We start from the raw sequence: 23573 nt of genomic DNA, 5'->3' as shown, positions 1-23573 counted from the left end.
AACAGGCGGGCACATGAAGGGTGAAAGAATGTAAGACATGAACTATTTTTTCCTCCGCTCCCCTACTCCTTCACACTGTGTGTTTGCGTGTGTGCGTCGACCTTCAACATGGAATGTTGCTTGATTCTTATTGCCTACTATACACACACATACCCACCCACACATGCATAAAATGTGTAAGCAGTATACTGCCCCAATTTTTAACCTCTATTTTCAATTAAACTCATTTTAAACATGGTGGTGTGTTGCAGGTGCACCCTTTTTAGTTTAGTGATACCATCTATTGATTTCACTCAAAGTAAAAAAAAAGAAAGAAAAAAGGTCACTTAGAATTAATGTGTTATATATATTCCACATGAAAGGATGTTGCGGCGGCACTATAAAGACGTTTTTTTTTGGTAGTAAATAGGGTTTGTGAACTGTACAAAAACCATGGATTTATGCATAAAACCATTATATTCAGACTCATGCATTTAATGCTTTGAATTTGATTGAATGCTGCTTACTTTTAATCTTTACGTCTTTAATAAAATATTTATTGAACTCAGACTCACACACCATTCTTTTTTTTTAATCTCTATTTTCATAAATATCCAATATTCTGTTGCTAAATACATATCATTAATCAAATATGCATCATTATGAACTCTGAGTCCTAAAATCACTAACTTCACTGTTGTAATTGAATCACTGAGTGAAGGATTCCCACTGGATCTTAGTTTTAACATGTAATCCAGTCCAGACACTGGAGTATGTAGTTGTCCTTGGAAATTATTTACTTTGTTTTGGAAAATGGTCTTCAGAGAGTTTTCATCCATAATCTAATAGAATTTATGGCAGTGTTCATGTCCAAGTATCTATAACTTCTTCTCACTTCAACCATTCCTCCAGTCTCAAGATGACTTTTTTTTTTTCTCTTTTTATTGTCTTTCTCAATTTTAAAACGGGTCCCTTTGCCTTTTCAGTATCTTCCAGTGGAGCTTGAAGTAATATTATGAGACCTGGGCCGTCTGACATGCAGCTCAGCCCTGTAGTGACAAGCTGCTGGCAGCAGGGGCTTCAGTGTGCAATGTAGCCTGTGATGTCTCCTCTCACCTGTGGGGTGACTGTCCAGACCTGGCATGAGGCAATCACCTTGGGCTCTGCATGGGCGTGAGTGTTTGTGTGCGTAAATATGTTTGTGTGAGCGCCTCGCTTATGTGTTGAGTGGCTCAGCTGCCTCCCAGAGGGGGGGCTTACTGGGAAAAGGGAAAAAGGGAGAGAGAGAGAGAGAGAGAATGAGAGAGAGACAGACTGAAGGAGTGAGGAGATTACCCTCACACGGTTGACTGGTCACTGAAGCGCTCATGCTCCGCTCAGCTAGGCTCCACTAGCCTCGGGAGGACCTGACACAGATAAGATACACACTGCAATCATGTCCTGCTCACGGGCTTACTGCTCGGTGCACTCCCTCTCTCTTTCGCTCCCTACATCTATCTGTCTGTATCACACACGTACAGACACACACATGCGCCCACAAGATCTTTCCCCTATCCCGTTTCTCACTCATTTTCTCCATTGCTTCCCTGTGCGCAGTTGATGGTAAATACAGAGTAGAAATGATTCATCAGCTTTATCTAGAAAATCTGAATGATGGTTAGTCATAATTTAGTTTTTAGAAAACCGATTCCCCAAGGCGTTCCACATGAATCAGCGATAACATCGTTTCATCCAGTTTGGAGGTCAAACCTATAGAGCATTTTTCTGGGCTGTTTTTTGAGCCATTTAGGGATCTTATCCTATGTCATATGATACAGTTGTGAAGAACTGAGGGCAGCTTTGTGTAATATATATACATTTTGCATGACATGCAATAATTCCCACCCAACTGGTCGTCCAAAAAGGTTATAGCAAGCTGGAAAGCACATCTGGCTTCATCAGTTTTATGAGCGCCATATAGTATATTTTTTATCATTTGGAGGTCATATTGATGACTCCACTGTGTATACAAGACAGAGCATACATGATCCTCTGTTTCTTCATCTCTCCAGCCACGCAGTCATCTTCCTACACCACAGTATCTCTTTATCCTCCTCATCTATAGTGCTGAGGCAGCTGTTCCACCCTCTGCAGCTTTCCCTGTAGGTATGACTCATGCGCCACACATGTGTGTATGCACATGCAATGCTGCATATATGTGTGCCTATCAATGGTTCTCTAGCAAGGATAAAACTCCTGGCAAAGGGCTTGTAACGGCACACATATTCATTTCTCATCCCGCAGGCCTCACAGCCATTCTCATCTGCTGATTTCAACATCCCCATCTCTGTCTCAGCTTCTGCCTCTTCTTCTATGTACCATTAAGCAAATAGCTAGGCTCTCCACTGATTGAAATGCTAAATATGGAGCACACTTTGTCTGAATATAGTGTGAATTTGTGTGAGTATAGTTAAAAGGAGTTTTCAGCTTCATCTCCAGATACTGTAGCTCTGCAGCACCTTTCCAGGCCCTGGCACTCCTCTCTCAGTCCCAGTCACGGCACTGCGCTGATTGCTCAGATAGTGACATGGAATAATGTAATTGGACTAAAGAGCGCACAGGGAATTATATCAATGCTCTGGAAAAAAAGTGTGACTGAAAGTAAATGTTGTTCTGGCAAGGCTATTGAGCTTGTGATGCAGTGGGGTTGTCCTCACGTATCAGGGGGTGTTTTCAGCCGCTGAGGAGAATGGGAGAGAGAGACAGAGGGAGAAAGGGGAAGAGAAAAGTTTGAATGTCTGTGTTCTTTTCTTCTTGCCGCCTGTGAAGGATGAAAAGCGTCACGGTGTAAAAGATGCTTTTGACTTTTCCGCTTCATTTTTCTTCCCATCTCACTGTCTTTTTTTCCCGTTGTTCAGCAGAGACGCTGGTAGGAACTGCATTTTAATCATGTTTGGCTAATAGAGGGAGGAAGGAAAACAAAAAGGAGGGTGAAAGAGGCATGCAGGGGTATTGTCTCTCTATGCAAAATACACTGCATTGTTTGTTTGTTTTTCCTCTTTGTCACACACACACACACACACACACACATCAGGTGGATCATCCCTCACTATCTCTATTCCCCCCAGATAAACATCTCTTGCTTTGTCTTTTGCTTTCTGTCATCTCTCTGCCATTTTCTTAATACTTTAAGTCTGGCCTTTGTTATTTAAATGATTTTTTTTCTTTCTTTTTCTTTGCACCATGGGTCTTCTGTTGTAGTTTTGTACAGTATTCCTAAAGGTTAACACAGATAACCATATACTCACCACTGTCATTGTAGAGATTATATACGCCTCAAATGCTGTTTAAAACTGTCCAGTATTCATCAACTATCAGATGCAGCTATTTTGAAGTTGAAACAAAAGTGAATACTGAAAGGAAATCAATCTGGAGTGTCCTCTGCATTTCAAGGCTGAAGCTCTTTCCAGTGCAGTGCTTCTGTTAACAATCTCTGCAGTGCATTCGGTGAGAATAATGTTATACACACATGCTACAACCTTGTTATATTGGCCAAAACATCAACTATAAGACCCCAGCTGAAAAACATCCTGTTTTCTTTCTTTAACCCTTTCAATCTTAATTTCTTTGGGTTGTAAAGAGAAAATCTCACTGTAATCTATCCATAAGGATCCTAAACCAGGCCCCTGGGAGGACAACTGTGATAAAAACCATATCCTCGAGGATATGTTGGCTTCCTGGCACTTTGAGTGGATACGAACGATGGTGGTAAGTGGGCATGTGTGTGGTTCTGGCACTGACTCCTGATGGTGTGTGTCGCTGTCTTCTGGTTTCCTATCCAGCTCATCGTCTGTCCAGCGGCTTTTCTGTCTGCCGTCCTGTCGGGGTTTGTGTACAATACTTGTTCCCTGTCCACGTCACAGTTACCACCCACGCACTGCACGCTTGGCCCACAACCTAACCCTTCCTCAAGGCCTCTAACTCTGCCTGCTCTTTACGGTGATGGTGAAGCTAACGGAGCTCCAGCATGGAAGGCTGCTTTTTGTGTGACTCCCTGTGGCATTGTACGGTGGCAGCTGTAGACAGAGGTGTGATGGTGTGTCAACTACGTCTTGCTGGTGGGACTTGTGGTTTGGGGTTACTAACGGGTGACGTTTGAAGCCACATGAGTGTATGCATACGGTACTTGTTTTGTGTATAATCTGTGAAGTGACAAAGGCCATGATAGAATAGATTTTCATAAAGGAGTTGAGGTTCTTTTTTTTTTAAAACCAAAAATAGACTTTTAGATTTTGATATTTTTGAAAAGCAGTATTTACTTTCCTTCTAAAAAACATGATTATTTTCACACTTTATAACCCCTAAGTCACTTATAATATGCACCTAAGCAACAAATTTTCTAATGAGTGTCACAGCGTTGGCTGTATATAAATGAGTGTGTGGGGGCGGGTGAGTGAGTGGGGGTACTGGTGATTTGAATGTGCGTGTGAGCGCTTTTTCTTGAAAGTTGCTACAGAAACAGCAAAACTATTTTATATTGCGGAAGCAAATCCCAATGCTCATTATGCCTAATGCAGCAATGTCTACTCCCCCAACTGTTATTGTTCTGAATCACATACACACAAGCGGCTGAAGCAACTGAACTTTTTGACTGATGAACTATGCATCAAAGGATTACGACGAGCACCCGTTGCACTGTAGGTGAGGAGTTCTTGTGTGCTCTCATCCACCCAAAGTAACTCTCTTCGAGACACTCGCCGAATAGGATGTTGAAGATGGCACACACTCAGCCCTCTCAGTCTCTCATTGGACAGAATGTGGAGCACAACACTTGACAGCAGTGTCGTCTGAATTTGAAAGTCAGACATGTAAGAAGGCAGCCGCCACCTTTTCTTTTAACAAGAGTCATAAATCTGTAATGAGCACAGAGAGGATGCATATTTTATTTACTTTTTTGAAGATGTGATCCCTTCACTTCATAGCTATGCACTCTCGCTCTGTCTGTTTTTTTTTCTTCCAAAACAAAGTTTAAAACAGTGGATGTTACAACTGTTTCTGTAGTTTTTTTCCCCTCTGAACATGAATATGTAATTAAAGGTACACCAAAGTTAGCAAGCTTTGCAGACCTAAGTGATGAATCAGATATTATTTAACCAAACTAGAGTGACATATGATTTGATGGATAAAAAGAAAACCCTGAAATATTCAGTAATTTTTTGATTAATTAGTTATTAATTAATTAGTGGATACTAATACACCACCTTACAGAAACAAAAAAGCTTATCCGTCTCTTTAAAATTGACTTGTCAACATAATTATCTAAATTCTGTATCTCATCTAAAGCCCATTTTTATGTATCCTCATGCTGAAATATAGCCAGACCAAATTAAGGTTAAATTTCAGGAGCATATGTTTGAAATAAGACAAGACAGAGACTGAGAGAGACAAATGCGCAGGCAGACAGACAGACAGACAGACAGACAGACAGACGGGAGGGGGGGGGGTATATGCTAGAGCTGCTAAACCAGGCCAACGGAGGACAAGAGTAATGTTGTCCCATTCATCACACACTGCCAGGCTGGATCCTGGGAAGGACAGGGGAAGGAGAGAGCAGGAGCAGGGGAGCAGAGGTGAGGCAAGGTGGGGGGGAATTGGGCAGGGTGGGGTTGCTGGCTGGGTAGGGGTCCGGTGGCATTCAGCAGGAGGTGAGGAAGGGGAAGTGATCAAGCACAGAAGTTGTAGAGTGGTAGTCATTTATATATGTGTGTGTGTGTGTGTGTGTGTGTGTGTGTGTGTCCGACCTTGAGTCTGATGGAGTTGCTGGTGTGGTGGAGGTGATGAGAGGCCCCAGAGGGAAATGGGAAAAGATGATCAGTGGCAAACAACCCCCTGCCACCCAGACACATTAGAGACACACAGACAGGCACACTCTCATAACACCAGAAACCTCTCTCTTTAGGATAGAAAGCAGAGGTCAGACCGAAAATAAGTCACCATCACCTCTCCCTTTTATACCCTCTTACTCTCTGTCCCTCTATTGCTCTCTCTTACATATGTGTATATTTATCTTCACTATGGGACTAAGCAGGGGGAAAAGACTAATTAGTGCTCGAGAGCATTGTCTGGCTGGTCCACCTTCAGCTGACAGTCTTAACTGGAGTTTGACTTTGGCTTTGTAGGCGCCATAACCCTCAGCGCTCATAGATATTCTTAAAGAAATCTGTGTGTGCATTCCGTACACACAGACGTACACGTATACGCATGCATCCCTGGGCCTGTGGGAGCGGGACGCCCCTTCACATCTTAGCATGGCCTTTATGTGTGCGAACCGCTTGATGAGGACCAGGAGGACGTGCACTGCATCTCATCACCCTAGTTAAACAGATATTTATGTGTTTATGATAAAAAGAGAGGGAGGGAAATAGAGATGTATTCCCCCACATTCACTCATGGATTAGGTGTTGTATGGCATAAATTATTTATTAAAACTGCAGCCTCAAAAAAAAAAAAAAGGAACATCTGCCTCTTTCATGTGGTGCTGGCGAGGTGCCAGGTTGCATGGTGGTATCTGAGACCGGCCGCAGGGCCTTTGTCTCATCTTGTTGTCATATCCTGACAGAGGGGAGATGTTCTTCAAGGCTACTGGGTCCCCGACTTTTTTTCTTCCTTCAGGGGCCTCTCTTAACTCCCAATGGGTTAAAAAAAAGCTGGGACTCATCGAGTTGGTAACACAACACTGAAATGTATTAGATTTTAGTTTATGCACAGTTGTTGTCTTATGTAATGTGCCTCTTAGGAGTTAAATTGTTTAAATGGTCAACATCAGAAATGCTTCAAGCATCACCTGACTCACTATGAAATATATCCATCATTTATCATATTCATTCAAATCATATTCATTACCACTCGATGTACTTACTATACATGTTCCTGCTTGCTTCCTTTTTTACCTGAACATTTAACTTTTGTGACTCTTGTTTGACTAGTTTCTTATTTATAGTACTATGGAATTGTTACTGTATGCAACAAGCTAGTGTGAATGAAAGCCTTTTGTCCTTTCATCAACCACTAACCTATACCAACAGTGGCGATGGTATCATTGATGTTTGTTGAGTACTGACAGGTGTTATCTGTCTGCCTGTCTGTGGACAGAGTGTCCATCACAACCTGCAAGACAGACATGAAACTTTACATGTGTGCACATGGGATTAAAATGAAGGCTGAGTTTGAAAATGTGTCTGGTCTGGTCGTCACTGGATCTATTGGAACGTTAACATGTTGACGGCCATTACAACTGGTGTGACGCCTACCACAAGGATTTTTCAATTGCAGTAAGTCGTTCCTTTGCTCCATATTTGATTTTTCAGGGACAGATAACATGATTAGTTTTAAATGTACAGATGCTAATTGTGTACAGGGTTTATTATTCTGTCATTCCCAATTCTAGCGCAGGCTTTGGAAAATGTAATTTGTGTCACCCCTAAAGCATTTCTCAACTTGCTCAACTTTTCAGCATCACCTCCCCTCCCCCTTTTTTTTCCTTGGGTGGAAATGGGAGGGATACCGACTCTCTCTCTGCAGTTACAAAATCAACAAGAACGCTTTCAGATGCCCTCTGGGAGCCACATATTAGCATCCTGTCACGTTTTATATGACATTTCAATTTTTACTGTGCTGCCAGAGCGAGAGAGGAAAAAAGAAAAACAAAGAAAAACAGGTGCAATTTTAGCACAGCAGCAACGAGCAGCAGCCACTTGTGGTTCAGACTCATTTTGTGGTGTGATGGGATATATGCTGCTGCATTATAACTGTTAGGTTTATCATTTTTATGGCATAACCCAGCAGGGAGAACAATGTGATCAGAGGTTAAAACAGTCTCTAATGGCTCTCGCTATTTCCACCTAGTAGATATAGGACAGATATTTGAGTCCATCGTAGCAGGCTAAGTCCTCAGTGACCTCTCTCTTGTTTAGCTCTAGGCCTTGGGTCAGTGAAGAACAAACTGTCTTTGCAAAGTTTACAACTGCTCACTTTGCACTTTTGCATATAGATGTGCTCTGCCACGGCGCTGTCTCTCTGAAAGAGAAATGGAGCATTGGAGTACACAGAGGCATTGTGCATCATTCCTTTGTTAAATATTTAATCAAGTGTTTCAAGGAGTTTACCACATTTGTTTACCACAATTTACCAGCGAGTGCAATGTGGTTAGCCTGAGTTGGCTGTTTCTAGGTGTGTGTGTGTGTGTGAGAGAGAGAGAGAGAGAGAGTGACTGAGTGAGTGTACGTACTGTATCTCTGGGCTCTCTCTAGTGTCACTGAGGGTTGTTTCTCCTTAACACATGCAAACAACTCGCATCAACTTTAACGAGCCTTCCTGCTTCTGTCTCCCCTGATGGGAGCACTCCCATGATGCAGCCTGCTGCACACACTTTTACACATGGTGGCTTAGTGCTGAGCTGATGGGTGCGTGGCTGAGAATTCGTATCACAGTCCGCACATCCAAACAATGATGCAAACTTTGGACATAACCGCAAAAAAAAGTGTATTTATTTAAGTGGCATACATGCAATTAAAACACGCAACTCACTGCAAACAAAGGACATGGACACAGTAAATATTTCTGCTACCAGCCTGATGAGAGTTAATTGATGTCAAAGAATTTCTTCTGTGTGAAGAAACAGGACAAACTGATCGTCTCAGTGCAGTTTTCCATTTGATTCACAGTGGTATGCTGTGCTGGCTGACTCTACCCAGAACTCACATCACACTCTGACCCTTTGGTATACAGTAGATAATAAAACAAATGATATTTCAAAGGAGAGATAACCCACCACACAGGAAAAGACAAGGAGAATGAATAATAAAGACAGAGAAATGTGTAAAGCCCTCAAGATCCCTTTGTATTTATATTAGGTAGACACTCTAGAGTGTGTATTGCAGGCATACAAATCAACGTTTTGAATTAGCAGAGCACTGATGGTCATGGGCATTCAAAAATTAATCAAAACACTATATTCTCTCTTATGATATATTCTGTCAACCCACAACTGGGAATGCTAAATTATTTTCTATCTTTTGATATTCTTACATCTGTTTTTTTTCCCCATTTAATGTTACTGTTCCTGCCGCATAGTATATAATCATTTTACATCCTTTGTGTTGTGCATTTGGTTTATATCAGATGTAGTCACAGCAGGAAGGAAAACATCATTAGGGTTAATCTCAGTATTGCATCAGCTTTATTTTTTAAGTGCAATTAATGATATTACATGTAGTGGTATATATACTATGCTGTGCTGTGCTATGCAGACACATGAAGTATGTTTATTGTACAGGAAAGTCTTACAGTAGATGAAATCATCAAGAAGAATATTCTGTCATCTGACGGGATTGATAATTTGTAGCACACAGACTGAGCAGGCGGTTACTGTAACATGTCAGTGTAACACACTGCAGATGAACCTACAGTTGCAGTCTATTATAATGCATGATGCTTAACTCATTAGGCGGGCTTATTACACTATCTGTCTGAATGATTCAAGCCATGTAGCAACATCAATCAGACCACTGTTGTCAGAGGTGCTGGGATTTGTAGCATACTTGGAGCATTAACATGACTTGCAACTGAAGCCAAGTCAAAGCAAGAGACCTCAGAGATTTCATTTTATTAGCCTTGCCTTCAGGTCTCCAAACAAACCCATTTAGTTTCCCTGACAGGCACAGGAAGAGACAGATGGAAATACAGGCCTTGAGTCTCCTGTAAAGACCCCGTTCCTTGAGCGGGACTGGAAGCGGGTCGGGACTGGAAAAACCATGTTCTCATCGCAAATTGCATGTGAGCTAGTGTTTAACACATGTACACACATTCTTCACAGAACCACAGAAAGCATGACAAAACAGAGTCCTTGATTTAAGTCCTGATGATAGAGTGTGTAAGTGTGTGTCTCAACCAGCTCTCCTCCCTGGTTCAAATATTTCACTATTTTGTTAAATGTCTGCATCAACAAAAAACTTCACATAACCTTGGCTCTGATGTGTGAATACTCCGTCTCTCTCCTCATCTTTCTGTATCAGTTCCCACTCTGTCGCTGATGACATTGCAGTCTAAAACAAACTTGCTCAGTATGAAAGAAACTGCTTGTAAAAGTCAAGGGCCCTCATCGTCTAATCTGTGTCAGGATATAATATCGTTTGTAGAGTCACACAGCAAGACCAGGTGTGCAGATCAACCTTATCTAATAGCTGTAGGGTGTGTGTGTGTGCGTGTGTGTGTTTGTGTGCATATTAGGTTGCATTAAAGGAACAGGTTGCCTGGCTCCATATGTGCGCAGTGTGCGGGGAAGCTGGGAAAACAAGGTTCTCCGTGGCCCTCTGTGTTATTGCTACCTCCCGCCTCCCTGAGCAGTGTTTGAAGACAGGAAATAGGAGTCAGACCGCAGTCCGAGGGGCATGTGGCAATGGTTTATACTCCAACGACCTCTGACCTATCCTCTCCACCCCCGCCCGCTCTCTCACACCACTCCCCTGGCCCTCAAACACTCTCCCCTGAGTCTGGGCCCGAAAATAAAACGGCCTGACCTGGCCCAGCCCGGCTCGGCTTGGCCTAACCCGGCCCAGCACAATAGACCCTGCGTTCTGAGATTTGTTTGAGCGAGCAATGAAAAACAGATGGACTCCGAGGAAAGAACTGAGAAGAGGAGGAGAGAGGGAGGAAGAAAGAAAGAAAGGGAGTCTTGTAAAATATTTGCGAAGAAAAATAACCCAGGGACGCTGTCTAATTATATCTATTTGTCTTGTGTGGTTTTGCTGGGAAGGCCATGTGGTCTCCCTGACTGCTCTATGGTTCATTTTTCACATTATCTGATCCTGGATGGAGAGCAGAAAGAAGAGGGTGGGTTTGGGTCTCAGTGGGAGGGTTGTGGTGAGGTGGGGGGGCTGGCCGCAAGGAGCAAAATGTGGTAAAGGCCTCTGGGGTCCTGGAGGTCTCATGTCTTTGACTGCTTCACTGTCTTCTTTGGATATAATGATAAGGATTAGTCAGAGTTTTACTTCTCTAATCTAACAATGTCCATCCATCTTCATCAATAACACACTCACTGCTCCACATGCTAGAACTCTAACAAATGAGAAATAGTCAGTGGCCGTGGAGGGTTATGCCATAATCTTTTGGTTTCTCTTAAACTTTTCTTACTTAAGCTTCATATTTTTTGTCCTCTTTGCAATTAATTGAAGTTTCAAACAGCTGCGTAATATCCTTATTTTTCCCAGCTGCATGAAATCCAGATTCTTATCTGGGCTATGAAGGTTTCTGGAGTCATTTAGTCATTCACTTCATTTTCATTTGCAAGTGTTGAATAACGCTCAAACATGGGGGAAAAGGGCACAATAATTCACTTATGAGAGAATACCAGCCCCCCGCCCGCCGGCTTCTCCACACCCACACTCCTTCCTAAAAAAAATGAGTCACTGTATCAAGACATTTTAGGGTTATTCACTGCTTCTCTGTACTGGAACTTGAAAGCCTGTATTCCCTGGCTATTACCACAGTGTAAACTGACCACTGACCATGATAGCACCACTGTACACTACAATAACTTGTGTTAGATAGTCCTCCTCTTCTTGTTCTGCCCTTCTTTTGTCTCCCAAGCATGCCCACCAATCACATCCAGGCACAACCAGTCTGCGTGTTGATGTCCTCACTCAGCTAACAGCTCTCGATCACTCTCTGTCACCTCATTCTGTCCAGATCCATCCCGTCCCTGCCTGTCAGTCAGTCAGCAGGCAGCTCGTTGACTGTTGCATGACTTCTAAAATTCTTCACTTTGTTTCAGTAAGAGGGCGGGGATTGTACTATAGATTTTAGATTGTCTTGCCTAGTTTGTGGTTTCCCCCCCCGCCCCGCCCCATTCCCCACAATATTCTTAAGTTCTCAACCATCAAAAGTTGAAAAGGAGGAACTCTTCATGGTGGGTGACGGCGTTAATAAGGATGATAATGATGTCACGGCTGGTGACATCATCACAGTGTGCCAGCCAGCAGAACAAAAGCGGGCTCTACCCGGTCTTCCTAGCTGTCTTGGCAGCAGCAGAGAGAAAGAGAGAGAAAAAAGAGTGCCCAAAGATTGATGTATCCATTCGGCTTTCAGTTTAATTCTGCCTCTCTATTCACATATTCAAATTTTCCTGTGTGAGCTTTTGTAAGGAGGAAAACATTTTGATTTGTTCTGCCGACTTTATATCTCTATTACTGGCTGGAATGAAAGCACTCCGTCAGTTCAAGCAGGATATCCGGTGATTTGGCTCCCCACTCCAGATCTTTGACGCTATTTAAAATGTATTGTTTTCGCAAAGATGCCTGTGCCCAGCCTCTGTCTTCTGTCTCCTCTTTCTCTCTCCTCCCGTCTCTTCTCTGTCTCACCCCATCCCTTCCTCCCTCACCCTTGCTTTCTTTCCCCCTCGCCTACATCTCTATCTGTCCTCTTGCAGGACTCGGAGAGAAAGGGCTTCATGAACAAGCTTTATGCCATTCAGGACGTGTGCATCAGCGTGCAGAATGCACTGGATGAAGTGGCCTCCTATGGCGAGCGGATAAAGAAGTGAGTCGTAAGCCCGCTCCTCGGCACTTGGCCCACTCCGCTCTGCTCTGCTCCGCACGTCCCAGTGTTTTTTCCACAATGCCAGGTTGCCCCACTTCCCCTTGCCAGGCTAAGTGAGAATAACTCAGTGCTGCTTTCAGGAAACACTGCCAGCATGACACTCAACCCCTAGACACAAACACAGACCGTCTGTCTTTATGTCCATCACATCTCACTTAACCCTGCATGACCTCTTAACTGAATCATGCACATCCTTGATTAAACACACATCAATCCCCATGGGCACGCACACAAAACCATCTATTTACTGTACACTTCTGCATAACCAGAAGCCCTCGCATTCACATAGTTCCATTCAAACCAAGGGGAAGGCAAGGGACTTTGTTTTGATTAAAAGCTGCAGAGAGAAAAGAGTGAGGCCGGAGATTCTTTTTCAATTACTGGTAAAAACATTTTAAATCAAACTGAAACATCTGTGACCTGTGTTTCTATAAAGCTGAGAGTGTCTCACTGATTCGATGGTGTGAATAGCATTGAGTCACATAACACATTTTCACCCTGCAATGGTGACCTGTAAGGCTTTGCATGAATCTATTTCCCTTTGCACAATTTGAGTGAGTTTGAAGAATTTGTAGTCTTGAAGTATCCAGATCCACCTGTTTGGGTTGAACGGTATTGAAACGGCCTCCCTGACCCCTCTTTATTTTATTTGTCAGAGTGTTTGGCCGGACTACTGTTTGCCATGTCTAATTTTTACAGTCCCCTTTCCCCCTCTTTTTGCAGCACATTTAACTGGACTGTGCCTTTCTTAAGCTGGCTGGTCATTGTGGCTCTCGGATTGGCCACTATCATCATCTACTTCATCCCTCTACGATATATTGTGTTGGTCTGGGGTAAGCTGATTTAAAAAAGTGTGATGTTAATGTACATGTACTACAAGTCTAAGTCATTCAAATTTATAGTCAAATGTAAATACACTATCTTAGTAAATCTATGGCAGAGCAATGCAGTGTTTGTATTTCATGTTGCTTTTTTATATCCAGACAGTATTTAACTTTTCCTGCACTCTGTGCCATGTTAATTTTCAGGGAGTGCAACAGGCATAAAGGTTTTATCATCTTGTTTACAGTAGGTGCTGATGTCCACTTGTCTTTTCCCAACTCCTCCCCACCTGCCCCCACTGTTTTTCTTTCTACAGGGGTGAATAAATTCACCAAGAAGCTGCGAGACCCTTATACCATTGACAACAACGAGCTGCTAGACTTTCTCTCCAGAGTGCCCTCAGATGTACAAGTGGTGGGTGAACTTTTGTTTTATATCTCTGCCTCATCTTTTCTGTCCTTTTGACAACACATCTGCCGGCTCCAGACATGGGCAAGAGTTAGGGCTCCTTTTGTTGTCTGTTCTGTCTGTTCTGTCTGTTGTCTTTCTTTTTCCTCCTCTCAGGCGCCAGCTCTTCATTGCTGTAATTTTTGTGTAGGGTGAACCGACTATCCATTGTTTTAGCCACACAGACATCTAATCTAATTGTTTCAAAGTCGTTTCTGTGTTTTCCCATTAATAGCTTCCTAGTCTAATTCAATTTCCACATACATAGCTGGAGCTGTGTAATATGATAACAAGGTTAAGTGAGTTTAGTGCCCAGCATATAACTAGGTTGATTGACTCCATACACATACACTCACACACAATTACAGTAAGCTGTTGTTTCCCAGCTATGCTAGTAATTGGAACAGAGTGTAAACCAACAGTTAACCAGCCCCATGCGGTTTTGCTTCTACATTAACCGTGAGATCAGATTAACTCTGTGGCTGAAGACTGCAGATGCTTCGTTAGGTAAAATATACTTGTGTAGGTGTGTGTGTGTGTGTGTGTGTGTGTGTGGAATGTAACGTGCTGTGCTGCTCAGGACAAAGTGCAGTTTAAACTGCAATTAAGCGGCAGCTTGTGAAAGTCGTTGTGTTATCCAGCACCGGTGGCGTCCGCTGTGGCTGTTAAGGCCTGCTGTGGCGAGTTCGATACACACGCACTTGAACGCACTGATAAACACACATGCAGGCTGAGGCTCAACGACCCGGGGCCACATCAGACCAATCCCCTGCCACATCAGTGCTGACACACTTCCTCTTTGATCGCTTGTTGCCTGCAACGTCTTTCATCTTTACAGGGTCATAATCCCTGCTCCCCTACACACCCCTTCCAGCCCCCCATGTTCTCCCTCCTCCGTGCAGTTTTACAATTTCATAGTTTACTGGAGCCTGCTGCAGCAGTAGGCACAGGGCAGGTAGCCATTTGCTTAAATGAGCCCAAGCTGTCCCCTCTGGTAAAGTGCAGCCACCTTACACACCTGGAGCCTGGAGGAGAGAAGTGGTGAGGGGGCCCAGGCCCGGCAGGTACGAGGCCTTTACAAGGCCCCTAATGAGTGCCTGCTGGCTAGGGAAGGTCGGGGCAGACATGCTGCTCTGGTCTGGTGCCCATACTGCTGGAGTTGTGCCTACTGTATAAGTAAGAGTGTAAGTGCTACTGTAACAGTTATTGCTGCAGCTGGTGGAATTGTAATTGTTGCCAGGTTTCACTAAGTTTGAAGGTTTTCTAAGTAATGTGGGTGAAAGACCATGGAGGGGGTTAGAGTAGAGTAGACGTTGGCAAGGGAAAAGGGAAATGGAGAAATGAGAGAAAGAAAGAGGGGTACAGGTTGTGCTGGGAGGGTTTAGTCTGATTATTAAAGGCAGGGGTAGTCTTATTTGTATCGAGAAATAAGGCAATCAAACTTTAGAGTCTCTGCTCAGTGAGCCAATGAAGAGCAGAAACCACTTTTCCACTGAATCCAAAGGTTAGTTTTCTGCGAAGACACCCTGCTCTGTGGTCGCTGGCTAAAAACAGACCAGAACATTCTGCTCTGCGGTGCGTCCCGCCGCTGCCTCCGGTGGTGGGTTCACCTCATTGCTTGCCCTCGCCTTACTGGGTCAAAGTCGTCTGTGGGGATTAAGCCCTTGAGGCTCTTGGATGATGCAGCGAGGTGCTGGGGTCCAAATGGAGCGTCCCCTCACGGGCACGTGTCCACGGCACCCATTGGCATTGGTGCAGGGGCCTACTACGCCTGACACCCTGGATGACTAATGAAGTGCTATTTCAGGGCCCTGGTGTGACCTAGCACACATACATAATCACACACACACACACACACACACACACACACACACACATGCTCTCCCAGCAATAGTACATGTGATTTGGGTTGGGGGTGTTTCAGGGTACTGTTCCGCATCATTTGGAGGTGCTTCGGTGCAGCCAGAACTGATGAGGTTCTAATGACTTTATATGCAAAGGGCAACCACACTGGGCCACAGAGCATCATTATGTACTGTATATAGCTGTACAGCAACACGGCAGCCGTTTAACAGCTTTTGGACTCAGATTTGTCATCTTTCATTGGTCTTCATAGAGTTCAAGTACATAAAAGAAACTTTGCATTCAGCAACAACTCTAGTTTCTCATCGGTCATACAGTTAGTGGAAGGTGCTTCACTACAGACCCAGCTTTTCAAATCACTGACACTGGGCCCCTAACAGCACTGTCAAACACCCTTTAAAAACTAAATCCCCAGTGGTGTATGGAAGCTGCAACAAGGAGAACTACCTTTTTACCATGTGAGCAGTTTACTTAAATCATTATGTCCCTCTGTGAGCAGCAATGTTAAGGGCTGGCATGGTGTGTAGTGTCTATGTGTGTGTGTGTGTGTGTGTGTGTGTGTGTGTGTAAGCGTTTCTGTCCCTCTCTGGGTAACACTTTCTTGTATCTGGTCTGGATATTTGACCAGTGTAAGCTGTCTTTATGGTCATTATCAGGGAATCCTTCATGTCCTCTTAAACGAGGCCAAGCTGAGCACCTTTATAGTGCTAAGTATTCCCTACCTGGCTTTTGGGAGGTGTCAGTGCACTAGTATGTTTTACGACACCATTAGCCATGTGAGCTACGGAGTGCATAAGTAGGGCCAAGGCAATTAGCTTGCCAAGTGGCCCTTTATGATTGGTGTAAAGGAGCTGGATCAAACCCCCAGTACAAAAATAAGCATGAATTCCAATTTAGCGCCTAATGAACAGTGGGGAGTTGGGTTAATATTTTTAGACAACGTTTATGTTGGAGATGAAACCTCGCTGGACATACAGGGGTCAAAGGCAGGATAGTTAAAGGTTGAAATGATGCCAGATGCCATCACTCACGTCTAGCAGAGGTCTCTCTCTCTCTCTCCTTTGCTTTGTCCTTCTACCCTTTTGTGACAAATTTAAACATTTCACTGGAGGTGGCCAATTAGTCACTATTCAGTATGTGCCGTGCCATAGCAGCTAATAGGCGAAACTTTCCTGACTTTGTTTTTTTCCCCCTCCCTTTTTTGCTCGTTGGCTTATGTCACCTTGGCATGCCTTTTCTTTCCCAACAATAGACATAAGTGCTGAATCCTCCAATGTGCAGATGTCTGAACTGTACACAAAAGTGTTTCCCTGGAAACATTTAATAACCCTTATGCTCCGTTAGGCGTCACATGAGATGAAACCTGCTGAGTTCTGTGCTCTCTGGAAAGGACAGGAAAAAACAGAATAGCATAGTATCATTAAAATGTAGCTCCCATGCTTTTCATTGACTTGATTTATTTACTTCCCTGTTTGCCTTTTCTTTGCTCACTGTCACCCACCTTGGTTTCGCCTTGTCTGTCTGCCCACAGTGGCATCATCAAAACACTGTCAAAGGTTCAATGCGAGAGGAAGAGAGAGAGAGAGAGAGAAAGGGCGAGAGACACTGAAAGCAGGAGCTGGGAGCAGGTCCCGGGATGCTTTGTGGGTAACACCGTTAAACGAAGCGCGATGCCTGGTACACGGCGCCCCTTCAGCAGAGCACACTTCAAAGCCTGTTTTGCACTTGTACTGTCAACATTTGGGATAGGAGAGGAGAGGAGCGAGGGTGGAGCAGCCTTTGAGCAGCGCTGGGTCTTTACCCACTGCCTCTTCTGTTGATGTTCCCTTTAAGCTCCCCGATCGTGTACCAAATTGCTTATGTGCTCGCCGCATTACCTCACTTTTTACTTTCACCCAATTTCAGTTTCTTTTATTTCGCTAACGTCCCACTTTCTCTTCGCCTCCTCTGCCTTTTCCTCTGTTTTTTTAACTTTAACTAGCTCTTGTTGTCTGCGTCGGGTTGGTACCTGTGTGTCTCTGTGTGTCTGTGTGTGTGTATGTGTGTGTGTTATTAGGTGAGGTGAGTGGGGAGCCAAGGGTATAGCATCAGGCAGGCCTGTCACCTGTAAGGTGGAACTGAACCTGTGACGCATGAGCAGCGTTTCTCATGGCTGGCAGCTCCTCACAAAGAAACGACTGTTTGATTGAGATATTGTTTTTTCCCTGCACCCTTTCTTTTTGTCGATCCCCTTCGCTACTCTTCATGAGAAACAAAACCCTATTTTCTACTGACATGCAAACTTTTCTTTGTGTGTCTGCACTGACAAAGAGTTTTGTTTGGACAGGAATGTCAATGCTTAGAATTAAATTGCCGTATTCCTTTTTGCTGCTGTAGGCGTTTGGCCCTATAATGGGACCACTAACAGCCAGTGATCCCATACAATATCTGCCCTAGTTTTGGATCCGTGGTAGCGCACTTGACGCTTTTAGCAAACAATGATTGACAATTCATACGCAGAGACGTTTTGATAAGGGTGGAATCTTTGTCAATTTGTTTGCAATTATTTGATATTAACAGATATGTGTCCTTGTTACTACACTACATGCAGATGTGCTGTTACTCCTTTGCTCATGAGTGAATTAAATCATTCAACCATTCACTCACTCATGTTCATCCATGAGTGCACCGCTGTCATTGATCGCAGTCAATGTGGGCACTATGCCAGGACAGTCATGGTCCCTTAACCCAACTACCGCTGCACACACACACACACACACACCCACAGATGGGGCCATATAAACCCCTCTCTGTCCCCTGGGTTTTTGCTCCGTTGTCTGCTTTAGTTGGCAGGGCTATAAAAGGATCCACACCCACATGAGAACAGTATCTGTCATCACCCGAATGTCCACTGATCTCCCTCTGTCTCACCCAGTCTCTCCTTCTCTCTCATTGTTTTCTCTCCAGTTTCCTTTGTTGGTTTGTCCCACTCTCTGCCCTTCCTCCTTTTATCTTTCTGTATATTTCTGTCGCTTTTTCTCTCGCTTCTCATCCTTCCTTGTTTTCTCCACCTGGACTGCCCCTTCATCATCTTTCAGATTATCTCCCGGTCTCCCTTCCCTCTCACTGTATCCGACAAACTGGTTGTATTTGTACAGCTGTTTAGCAGGATGTTAGTTTGCCTTGTGGACAGTGAGGAATCAGTGCAGTCTGGCTGCTTAGTGAGGCGTAGAGAGCAACACATGCTGGCCTAACCACCCTGTAAGCACCTTAACGGGACATTGGTGACCACCACTGTGAAACAGAGGAACAAAAATACCCCACTGCATATGTGTGTGCATACAGTGTGTGGATTTTTATGGGATTTTAATGACACAACGATGACTGGGAGTTGTGTTTCTGCATGACGAGGGAGGTGCAGGGATGTATGTGTGTACTGTTGTTGGTCTTCCTATAGCTACGTCTGTCTTCATTTTTGCTGACACACACACACACATGTCTTTGCATCTCAGACTTGTTCATTGCAGGCAGAGGTTATTGGGAGGCGTCACTGAAGCGACAGTGGGAACCAGTGGAAGACGAATGATAAAGGCTCGTTCCCAGCTAGCACTGAGAAGCGCTGCTGTTCCCGTCCACAGCAGACAGACCCTCCATGAGACAGAACAGAGAAACCATATTGACGTCAGTTTGTTGTCTGCCTGGAGAATCAGAGAGGGTGTCAGTCAGTCAGACAGACAGGCAGAGTAGCCTACAGTACATCAGCCTAGGAGCGATCCCACAGACAATACTGGCTCTTTGGTGCTGTGACTGTTAAGTCTTTTTTTTTTTTATTCTATTAGTATTCTGATTCAGTGGCTAGTGCTTGTCAGTGTCGTGGATCTGTCTAGGCTAGCGACTGTATTTGTGCTGAAAGCGAGAGACTGAGTGACAGTCTCTGGTTGTTGACGCTCAGCCACTGTGATGCTGTTGCGTCTGAGTGTCCCTCACTTAAGAGCAGTTTCTGTCTAAACTCACCATCTTTTCAAAGCATCACATCAAGTGGGGAACCAGTTCCCTTAGGGAGAAATAGGTGTCACTCCCTCAGTGATAGTGCTGAACCTATTCGGAAGTGATTGCAGTGTGCCACTGAAATGTCTGTTTAACGGAATGGCTATGACATGTTGGGGAAGTCACTTATTCGCTTCCTTGCAGTGAGATAAATGAAAAGACATGAGTATGAAAATATGAAGTCACCGTTAGTCAAAGCTTAACATAGGCTATAGGCATAGCTTCTTCTTACATAACTGTTGACAAATCATAGCATGAAGCTTTAAAAAAAGTGAAATTCTGCTTTTTCAAATATTTTAAAAAAATGTCTGGGGCCCTTCTTTTTTTTTTTTCTTTAACTTTATTTTTAAGTGCAAAGTTTCAGTGTCATACAAAGACAAACATGACATATGAAACAAACAAGTCAGAACATTCAGGACACCGAGGGAAATCAATCATTTTGTCTCAGAAAGAAAAGAAACACACTACAGCATTGCTTCATGTAATATAGGGCCACAAAAATCCATAGGTGGGAGGTGAAGAGGAAGGGGTCTGGGGCCCTTCTGTGTGGAGTTTGCATTCTCCCTGTGCATGCACAGTGGGTTCTCTCCAGTTACTCCGGCTTCCTCCCACAAACCAAAGACATGCAGGTTAACTGGTGACTCTAAATTGCCCATAGGTGTGAATGGTTGTCTGTCTGTACATGTTAGCCCTGCGATAGACTGGCAACCTGTCGCCTCTTGCCTGAAGTCAGCTGAGATCCAGCTCCAGCTCACCCGTGACCGTAGTGCAGGATAAGCGGTATAGAAAATGAATGAATGAATGTCTTGGTGTGGAAATCGTTGTTCAAAAATAATAACTTCGACTACAGTGCAGTCAGTGCCCTTCAAATGTAGAAATTCTGGACTCTTCTCCTCGAGCTGTCTGTAGTCTCCAAGTTAGTGGCTGACAGACAGGAGCCTCATCAGCTCAGATCTTCTCAGGGGTCCACTCATTAAGAAGGGAAGCTCCACACAGACGGACCGCTCCCTGATGGATAGCTACACTTCAGCCAGTTTGAGTGGAGAGAAAACGATGTAGAGGAAATTGAACATTATAATTTCTTTCCTAGTGTTTTGTATCATGAACAACGGAAACAATGAAAATACCTCGTGTGTTTGTTTTTTAATTCTGACCGGTAGTTCACATGTGCATTTTCTAATAAGCAGGGAGTTTTATAATGATTTATGTCAATTTGCCTAACTTTTATAATTGGCTCTTTATTCAGAAGCACAGAAACTGAGATTTAATGGTTTTGTGTCTAATTACACAGCACAGTATGTGTCAAGCTACACCTGGTTAGTAATCTATTGATACTGCAGCAACTACAACGAACAATGAAGCACAGACTTTGGTTTTCAAAGGTTACTGTGCATTTTCTTTCTTTCTTTCTTTCTTTCTTTCTTTCTTTCTTTCTTTCTTTCTTTCTTTCTTTCTTTCTTTCTTTCTTTCTTTCTTTCTTACCTCCTTCCCATCTCTCTGCCCTTTCTCTCCTCACCATCTTGCCATGCTGAGATGACTCTGTTGTCTCTCCAAGCTTTCCCATGAGCCCTTGCCCTGTTCTCTGTTTGTTTGTGTGATCCCTTCCCTCAGGCCACTGTTCCACATCTGTGGAAGTAAGTGCGTTCGTGTATATTTGTGTGCGTTTGTGTGCGAGCGCGAGTGTATTTGGAGCTTTGAACAGCGTACATGGATTGTGTGTGTGTGCATGTGAATATCTTCTCGAGCATCTGTGTGTGTGCATGTGTGTGTGTGTGTGTGTGTGTGTGTGTGTGTGTGTGTGTGTGTGTTGTAATCAGTGTGTAATCCCTTCCCCTAGGCCACTGTTCCACACAGCTGGACTCAGAGAGCCTCTGGAGGGTTTCAGTGCTATTCAAGCATCCTTTGCTCTTTCCACCTGACCGGGTGGTGTGTGTTTGTGTGTGTGCGTGCGTGCGTGTGTGCGTGCGTGCTTCCGTGTGTGTTTCTGTGTGTTTTAACAGGTGCAGTACCGAGAGCTGAAACTGGATCCCAATCCCAGTCCAAATAAAAGGAAGAAAAACAACCCCGGGTAGATGACTGTGTCCGCCCACCAACTCCTCTCTTCTCCACTTTTCTTCACTCTGTCTATTACTGGACACTGTGGAGCAGAGGTAGACGGCTCTGGACCAGCTCAGCTCAACTGTCCTTCCATTTTTTCTTTCCTATTTTCTTCTCTCAACCCTTTTTTTCTGTCTGTAATTACTCATGATGTACAGTATGGTTTCCTGATGTGTAATTTTTGTATAAAACAAGACAAGAAATCTCTTTAATTATTATCACCATTATGCTTTTGATTGATTTTAAAGGCGAGTGGGAATGATGGCTGGGATGACCTTTGTATCAGCCGTGTGAGCCGCTCTCCTCGTTTCTTTGCTCCATCACCCTGACAGCTCGGTGGACGCGGTCCATTCGTTTGCCACAGTGTCAGTGTCACACAAGGATTACAACATTTATATTCACCATTTCAAAAAGACATAATCAGTGCATCCATGTTGATCAGAATACAAGCCTTATACTAACATACTGCATTATCACTCTGCAAAGGACTTTTAAGTATTTTTTTGCTCATATTGAACTTATTAACTGAGTTTGGTAATATGTTTATATTTTCTAATTGTTTTTGTACTGAAGTATCTTTTGTTTTCTTCCCCTCTTGGATGTGGCAATGATGTTATGTTCACTGGCAGTAATTTGGATTGCCTGCACTTAACTCAGCCAGCCAAGTTGATTAGCAATTACAGTGGTAGCCTCCAGATATGTCTTTCTACAAAAACACAAAACTGGACCAACAAGGCTTGTGGTGGTATCTGTCTGTGCTTTAAAACAATGTTCATTTAGCTTTTTTAAAGACTTGACTCTGAAACAAACAAACAAAAAAATCTAACCACAGTGGACAGTGATATTAGTTTAAAGTACAGTGAATCTGTAGTTCTTAAAATTGCATAATGACCGTTAAATAGTACTTGGAGGAAGAAAAAAATACACTGTTGGGAAGAAGACAGTCGGTGTTATGACCTAAATATTTATCACTATTTATAATCCAGATAACTTAGCCACGTTTAAAACCTGTCAAAACCTCCATCAGTCAGTCAGTCAGTCAGTCAGTCAGTCAGTCAGTCAGTCAGTCAGTCAGTCAGTCAGTCAGTCAGACAGACAGATAGATAACCAGACAGTCAGTGATCCATATTCTCTGTCTGTCAGGAGGCGCAGCAGACTGGGCCTTCTGCTGTCGTGGTGTTAATATAGATGTCACCCAGTCTATGCAGAGTGTCGCCAGGCAGGCAGGCCTTTAGGCAGCCGCAGCCCTAATCTTGTTTGAAAGGCTGGTCTCCTTCCCTCTCATCTCCCTGTGTGTTTGCCTCGGCGGCCACACACGACAGCATTCACACATGCGCAAGCACAAGCATACAGACACACACACGGAAAAAAAAGAAACCCTCTCACGTGAATACACTGTGCTCACGTACAGATACTGCACCTACTTGCTCACAGATGAAAACATAACATCCCATTTGAGCAGGCACATTTTCTCAGGCACACACACACGCACTCACACAAACATGCTCTGTGTGATGCTGTGCCCCAGGCTGGCCGCCCTCTCCATCTGCCCCACCTCCTGTGCCCACAGCTCAACTTTGATCTGTCTTTCCAGAGACAGAGGCTTGTATATGTGAACTGTGCGAGAGTGTTTGCGTATACATGTTTATGCAATCAAAGACATGTTGCTTTTCTCAGCATTGGTGTGTGTTACAATTGTATCTAGC

The 23573-nt window shown here is 43.8% G+C and overlaps 1 protein-coding gene across 7 annotated transcripts in view; it reads left to right on the top strand.

Moving 5' to 3' along the window:
- mctp1a (multiple C2 domains, transmembrane 1a) overlaps positions 1-22917 on the top strand; it is a 143790-nt gene extending 120873 nt beyond the window's left edge. For 3 of the 7 annotated variants that reach the window (XM_085787089.1, XM_085787093.1, XM_085787092.1), the window contains 4 exons: positions 12443-12552; positions 13336-13445; positions 13751-13848; positions 21771-22917. In XM_085787089.1, the coding sequence (XP_085643215.1) occupies positions 12443-12552; positions 13336-13445; positions 13751-13848; positions 21771-21842 (390 nt within the window). In that variant the 3' untranslated portion in view covers positions 21843-22917. Of the gene's footprint in view, positions 1-3627; positions 3727-12442; positions 12553-13335; positions 13446-13750; positions 13849-21770 lie in introns of all 7 variants that reach the window. The other 4 variants (XM_085787087.1, XM_085787091.1, XM_085787088.1 and 1 more) reach the window with 3 other exon arrangements.
- Positions 22918-23573: the final 656 nt, after the last annotated feature.

The sequence above is a fragment of the Trachurus japonicus genome, chromosome 9, assembly GCF_045865225.1.
Source record: "Trachurus japonicus isolate A0001 chromosome 9, Traja_1.0".
Classification (NCBI taxonomy): Eukaryota; Metazoa; Chordata; class Actinopteri; order Carangiformes; family Carangidae; genus Trachurus; species Trachurus japonicus.
Note: the sequence above shows the minus strand (reverse complement) of the source record. Positions and strands in the feature narration are given on the sequence as shown.